General features: G+C 36.4%; 1 protein-coding gene across 1 annotated transcript; it reads right to left on the reverse strand.

The window, feature by feature from the left end:
- Positions 1-41: 41 nt before the first annotated feature.
- Positions 42-4,533, reverse strand: rps3a (ribosomal protein S3A). Its single transcript, XM_065254701.1, has 6 exons — positions 4,393-4,533; positions 3,710-3,813; positions 3,251-3,438; positions 940-1,148; positions 554-663; positions 42-218 (listed from the first exon to the last, which is right to left on the reverse strand). Exons 1-6 carry the CDS (start codon positions 4,452-4,454, stop codon positions 88-90), a joined length of 804 nt encoding a protein of 267 aa, XP_065110773.1. The 5' UTR covers positions 4,455-4,533; the 3' UTR covers positions 42-87.
- Between the last annotated feature and the right edge of the window lie 3,023 nt (positions 4,534-7,556).

Consider the following 7,556-nt stretch of genomic DNA (forward strand, 5'->3'; position numbering starts at 1 on the left):
CGTCTAACGGAGAGGGGGAAAAAAGGCAGCACACACAGAAATTCAAATTTACATTTTTATTGACATCAGTTGTTTGTGTTGGGAGTTTTAGACAGACTCCTGGATGGGGGGCTCATATCCGTCAGCTCTCTCCACCTTGGCCCCAGTTTCGCCCTCTGCAGGTTTAGTGGCAGTGGTGGTAGTTCCACCCTCACCATGCAGTTCCATCAGCTTGCCAACTGTAGGATAAACATTCATAAATTAATGACCATACTCAGATATTCCCCCTTCTATAAAACTGCTAATATAAAACCTGTTTAAACTCTGATCAAACTGAATTTAATAAATCTTTGTAAGTGGCCATACAAGTTTTTAATACAAATTTGTTCAGATGCAGAAGGGATTTCTCTTGCAGTAATTCTGCTCTTAAATAACAACAACTGAAAATCCTGACTACAAAACATTTGACACAAAAAACAACTAAATTTTAACCATTATCCCTTTATTTAGGCCAACCAAGCACTCCAGGTTATGCTTCTAGTTAGGAATAAAATAAATTAAAAAATGAACTCACGCTCAAACTTGGGCTTTTTCAGCATCTTAACCTTCCTGACGTAGACATCATGAAGAGGGTAGATGGACTGGCAGGCCTTCTCAATGTCCTTGCCTACGCTGTCAGGAATCCTACACAACAAAAAAGGACAAACAAAATGTAATTCTTATGATGTTTGACAAGAGCTAAAGATTACATCAAATTCACTAAGATAGAGGTTACTATGACCGCCTGCTCAATCACTACTGTGCCTGCATTTCATCCAAAGTTAAACTAAGCTCTATGTGATTTAAGTATCAGATACGGTGTTAAGTGAAAGTAACAAAAAACAAAATGACAACTTCACACAGGTGTAATTTAAGAAAATGCAACAAAACTGCATTGACCAGGTGGAGAATGATACGTACAGTTTGTTGACCACTTCCTTGAGGTCATTGGTCTGAACCTCACGGGTCATGATCTCCATCATCTTCTTGCGGATCTGACGGACCTGCTGGTGCTGAGCATAGGAGGTCTTTCTGATCTGATTGGTGCGCTTCTTGGTGAAGCCCACACAGAAAAGACGAAGGAGATAGCCATCGGTGGTCTTCACATCAACATGGGCCTCAATCATGGTCTGATGGGAAGAAACACAGGAAATTATTTTAAAGTAAGCTCTAAACATGCACACAATTAACAAATTCTTAAATACACAGGAACAGAGCTTTCAGCAATGGTGATCATATAGCTCAATTTGTAGAGCATTGTGTTATTGCAACCCAAAGGTCATGAGTTCGATCCCGGGGAACACAAACACTAAGAAATGTATAGGTTGAATACACTAAAAGTCACTTTGGATACTCCATGCAAAGATGAACAAGTGCATAAAATGTTAAGTGTTAAAGTCTTTGACTAGAATGCAGACATTTAGGGATGTAAAAGCAAAGATTTTACAGATACCATTTGTAAAAATTCACAATTTTCAAGTAAACTGTAATAATATTGGCAAACATGCCAATATTAGTATTACATTTTAATATGTACAAAACTTTTAATATGCTACTTACATGAAACTAAAATTTTCATCTCATGAGTCCACATGCTTTTTAACTCTTTCACCGCCATTGACGAGATATCTCGTCAATTAAGAGAAAACGCTTCCCCGCCAATGACGAGATTTTCTGTCTTTCCGCAATACCGCTATTATCCACCAGGTGGATATCCACCTTCCGCAACTTTTAAAACCCGGAAGTATTGCTCTATGGCAAGCGGCTGCATGTCCGTGTCTGTTTTAAAGATCGCTCTGAATGGGATCTCTATGAAAAGTCTGTCACAAAATGGAATTATCTCCGCTTTTTGCTCAAAATGTGGTGTTTTTGCAGAAACCTACCCATAATCAAAAGCTGATTACAAAAGAACCACTGAAGGTAGGATGAAACGTTTTTTTTTTTTGTTTGAAAGCAGAGGCTCTGTTCTTTCATTTGGTATATTGTATGTTTATATATTTAAAAAAGAACATTTTCTGGAAGGCATTCAACTTTGGTGAAAATCATGAAAAACGCTGGCGCTGGCTGGCAACTTTTTATTAAAACGCTGGCGGTGAAAGAGTTAAAAGGATTATCTAAATCATGTCATTTACTCAACCCTAAGTTGTCCTAAACCTTTATATGAGCCTTTTATAATAGCTTCAATATATATTTTGATAAAACTTTCTTCTGGCAGAGATAACTCGTCAATTAAGAGAAAACACCCCACCCAATGACGAGTTTTTAAGCCAATCTATTTTCATTATTGCCCACCAGGTGGGCTCTTACTCAACTTATAAAACCCAGAACTTAGGGCAAACAGTAAGAACTTTGTATGTTTTGATCATGGCTCTGAAACTGACTTCTATCAGAAGTCCTTCAAAAAACAAAATCAATTATCAAAAATGCAATTCTCTCAGCTTTTTGCTTAAAATTTTGTATTTTTGAAGAAACTCTTATTTGAAAGGTGATAACAAGAGAACAAATGAGGGTAGGATGAACTTTTGTGAAAATCATAAATGCTGGCGGCCGACTTTTTTCTGAAGCGTTGGTGGGGAAAGAGTTAATATCAATAGAAGGGGAAAACAAATACTATTTAAGTCAAAGGGTACACCATTAACTGTGTGCTAACCATAATATCAAAAAATATTGTGTGTTGAACAGAAGAAAGAAACAAAGGATTGGGACAGCATGAGAAAATGACAAGATTTATATTTTGGGCGAACTATCCCTTTAAGCATTTTCCAAAAAGTGTCCTTTAATTTCTTCTTTTGCAATGTTTAAAGGGATAGTTCACCCAAATAAGAATTTTTGATAAATGATGGTAAGCACACAGCTGATTGTAACAACTGACTTCCATAGTAGAAAAAAATACGATTGATTCAATGGTACAATCCGCTTTGTGCTTACCATCATTTATCAAAATATCTTGTGTTCATCAGAAAAATTTATTTAAAACATGAGAGTGAGTACATAATGACAGTATTTTCATTTTTGGTGAACTATCCCTTTAACCTTACTGTCCAACTTTAAAACAACAACCAAGTGATTCAAATATTTTGACAACACTACAGCTAATGTCTATAACTTTATATTGTATATTTATAGCTATAAAGTCTATAAATGGAAGTACAACTTTTCAGTGGCAGCAATTACATAGAAACATCATCAAATGCATACGATTCAAGCGAGTTAAACTCCTGCTCAAATTTACCTGCCATTTCTTGACCATGGAGCACATCTTGTCACGGGTAAGATCCATGCCGTGGAAGTTGGTGAGACAGTTCTTGCCCTGCACGTCTTCTGTGACAAGCTTGAATTTACGGAAGGCCACTTCATCGTTCTGCAGATCAGCCAGACTGACCTCGAACACACGTCCCTTCAGACCGTCAGAGGCAATCCCTAGATTACAGAGAACCTACATTTAATCTGCTGTTTGCATGGTCATGCTAATAATGATTATCAATGGGAATTTCAGGTGATCTCACAACATTAATCGCTGCATTTAATCTGCAACTGAAACTACGGTCATCAATTTTTACAAATAAGGTATTGTTGTGACTACAATGTTGCTGTATGAAAGAGCACATGTTCGTTGATTGACAGTAATGTTGCTATATCCCCATGTTGAATTTATTAGGCACACCAACTGCCTGTAGATGTAAGAACTTACGGGTTCCCTGAGTCCTGGTGACCAAGGTCTTGCCCAGGTTGCGGATGTTAAACATGGCTGGTGCCTTGACATCATACCAGTCCTTCTTGGAGAAGGGGTCAACACTGCAAAGAACAACATAAATATTTTCAATGACATACACGTTACATAAACGTCAAGCATGGCTAATGCTAGTTCAAAAGCTGACACTATTTTAACTTGATCTGCCTGCTGTTTCTAGCGTGCAGAAACTTAAAACACCAAACACTACAAAGTACATTTAGCAACATTTTATGTGCCTTTATATGTACATAAATCAGTTCTGACGTAATACTTAAGTTGTGCTTTGGTGAGAAGACATAGCTAATGTTAGCCTTACTGGCGACGTAAAGTGCCAGCACTATCAGATCTCCGTGCTTATGGCAATACTGTTTTTGGTAGAAATGACTACTTCAGCAAATAATAAAAGTAGCACATTCAAACTTTTGCGTCAAACTACTGTTTGAGTTTTCTTGCTTAATGCAAAGTTACCACGTTCACACACAAACAGCTCATGTCCTCAATGAGCCAGTCCGGGTTAGCCTGATAGCTACATACAATCATCTAAATATCGACTACATCCTTCATCCACACACACCAATAATCCTCCAAAACATCTTATAACAATTTAACGACACGGTTAAAGTGTGAATTTTGTGACTTACATCTTCTTTTTGGCACCTTTTTTGCCACCTTTGGTCAGCCTCTTATTCTTGCCGACTGCCATGTTGAACACAGGGAGTAAAAGAGGAGGAAATGAGGAAATACCGCGAGAATTAAACCGCCGGCGAGAGCAAGCATATCTCGCGCGATTTCACTCGCCTCGTTTTAAAGCACAAACTCGCCACCTAGTGTTTACACTTCACTGCTTTTCAAAGTTATGTTTACTGGACAGCCCAATAGTATATTCCTGCACAACCGGAGGCTGCAGTTTTATGACCGCAGTTTTATGACCGCAGTTCTATGACCCTACGTTTTTGTGACAGCGCCACCTACCGAACTTCCGCAGTTCTGGGCCCCTGGTGGTTTAGTTTGTAATAACGTTTGTACATAATTATATCAATATAGTAATCTCACTACTATTTCTAATATGATATGTGAGAGGTTGTTTTGTAGGTATATAGCTCATTAACGTGTCAGCTCCGTACATTTTGTCTTTTCTGAATGTGCTGCTGCTCAGCTTACTCAAACACATTTATTTTTGTACATTGATTTATTTTATTAAAAGACCATTTATTTATATCCCGCCATAAATGTATGTCATCGTGGGATGGCAGCTCCGGTGTTTTGTCGAAGTCTGTTCCCCATATTTTTCCCTTCAGTGTAGTGTTTTTATGGCGTTCTTATCACGTTATAGGTTTTATTATTTATATATTTAAAGTTTTAATGGCTACTGAGATGTATATGTGTGCATTTCTGTAATGCATCTGTATTGTTCTTAATGGTAAATCAATTATTTTTACAGTATGAATCATATTATATGTATAATATTTATTTAATTATGTATGCAAACATTACAACCAGTAAAGGGAAAAAAAAAGAAAAAGACAGGCTATATTGTAAAAGAAATACCCTAATAGAAAACTGTCAAATGTATGAAATATTTAATAAATTGTATTATAAAATACATGATATGCCTTTTTAGTATAACCAATTCAAATCTTTAATCTTTCTAAATGTAACGTGATGAAAACGCTATAGGGGGAACTGAGTTCGACACAACACCGGCTTCCCGCATACAGGATTTTGCCGTCTGGCCGCGAAGAGATGAGCATAATCTCCTGCCCTGACTGCAGATGGGAGAGACTCTGCGCTGCACGAGGCCGCCTGTGAGTGCTTTGGTATGGGGGTGGAGCCCACGGAAGGAGCGGTAGCTGCTCGTTGAGAAGACTGAATGATAAGTGCTTTCAAGTCAAAGTCTCCAAAAAGTCTCCAACAATGCCAGAAAAAGTAGCTAGATTTGTCGCTAATAAGTCGCTAAAGGGGTCTGAAAAGTCGCTAAATCTAGCGACAAAGTCGCCAAGTTCGCAACACTGCCAGTTCGATAGTTGGCGCTGTCACAAAAACGTAGGGTCATAGAACTGCGGTCATAAAACTGCGGTCATAAAACTGCAGCTTCCAGTTGTGCAGGAATACCCTTCTCGGACAGCCAGAGTTCAAATGTTGAATGATTGTATTGAATGATTAATGATTGTATATAATATACGGAACAAAATAAAGTTTAAGTCAATAAAACAATAATACTATAACACTGCATGCTGCATTTGCTGCCATGTATATAACCTGTACTTGTAAAGGAGTTACTGTATTGTAAGTGTAAATAAAGCCACCATTATTTAGTCATCATGATGCCCCTTAACCAAAAGTACCAAACAGCATTAGTTTATTTTATGATGACATCAACTGACTATATTATATATACTTTAATATTATTATTCCCTAATGGTATCAGATTAATTAATTTGACTGTAAATTCATTATAACACGAATAGTCACATGCAATTCTTGTAAGATGTTAATCTAGAGTGAGCTCATCATCATCATATGTCTCAGGAAATAAAAAAATTAAAATACAAGAAATTAAGAAATATTTATTTTATTTTTATAATACAATAAACACAAAATATAAAAAAAATACAAAATAAATACAAACAATTAAGAAATATTTATTTTATTTTTAAAATACAAAAAATAGAGAAATATTAAGAAATATCTTATATTGTTTTTCAAATCCATGCTTTTTAGAAGACAGACCTGAAGAGATAGATGTCTTTAATATAGCCAACAGTTTCTCATTATCTTTCACACTGGTCTTCTTTAGAAAGTCTTTTGAGAACAAAAACTCACACTTCACTCACTTAAAATAGCTGAACAAATAAAACTGCTATTTTTCATTTGCAATGTGTTCTTATTAGCACTATATTTGGCTTCCTTAAATAGCTAAATGCATTTTGCTACAATGTATAGAAAGCATAAATCAATTAAACAAATAAACGTAGATGTTATACATGACACCACAAAGTGGTAAATGTTTAAAAGATTAATAATATTGAACAATTTTCTTAATCTATTTCTTTAGTGCTTTGGCTATGTGTCTCCTTGGAGTCCTTGTTGTTTTTGGGGTGAGAAGAGGTATTTTCAGAATAAAGTTCAGCGTTTGAGAGTAATTGTTCCCTGTTGATACAGAGCCTGCACTTTTAATTCTGTACCTCAAGGGACAGTACACAGAGTAAACAGGCTATGTTCTGTGACTCCTTGGCAATGACTCAGAGGGACAAAGAAATCACACTTTACATATAATGAACACATTAATTTTAAAGCTATTAAAACTAAATGCTCATAAATAACATACAAATGGATTTTATAAGAACTCCATTTGTAATAGTATGACAGTGTGGTAAATAGGTTTTAATAGTCCTTAATACATGAAGCAAAATACACTTTTGTGCTTTAGCATGACATTTTGAAGAAGTGTCCAACATAAATCTGAACTGAGTAGGCCTATCACAAAGCTAAATTTAGATTCAGATACAATGGCTAAAACAAAATTGTCGCTCATTATCATGTGATCTTAGAAAGACAAGGGCAATCCTCAGATCTTCATGATCTCTGAAAGTTTCTAATTCATGCGATGTGATTGATCATGTTATCCTGCAGATGTCACCATGGCTCGTAGCAATGCATTATCGTAAACCACAGCCACCGTGAGCATCCATGACATAAGACACTCAGTATTAAGTTTCACTATCCTTAATGTTTTCTCACAGCAGTGTTCTACCTGAGAAACACCTGAGCTCTCCCGTCTTTTCTCTCTATTCGCACTGCGCAT

Source organism: Paramisgurnus dabryanus, chromosome 4, assembly GCF_030506205.2.
Source record: "Paramisgurnus dabryanus chromosome 4, PD_genome_1.1, whole genome shotgun sequence".
NCBI lineage: Eukaryota > Metazoa > Chordata > Actinopteri > Cypriniformes > Cobitidae > Paramisgurnus > Paramisgurnus dabryanus.

What these genes read in the sequence shown, in the direction of transcription:
- rps3a (XM_065254701.1), bottom strand. Translation starts at nt 4,454, where the DNA reads ATGGCAGTCGGCAAGAATAAGAGGCTGACCAAAGGTGGCAAAAAAGGT. An exon ending in CCATGGTCAAGAAATGGCAG is followed by an intron (nt 1,149 to 3,250) that starts GTAAATTTGAGC and finishes TCTTCCCATCAG; the next exon opens with ACCATGATTGAGGCCCATGT. An exon ending in AAGGAAGTGGTCAACAAACT is followed by an intron (nt 664 to 939) that starts GTACGTATCATT and finishes TTTGTTGTGTAG; the next exon opens with GATTCCTGACAGCGTAGGCA.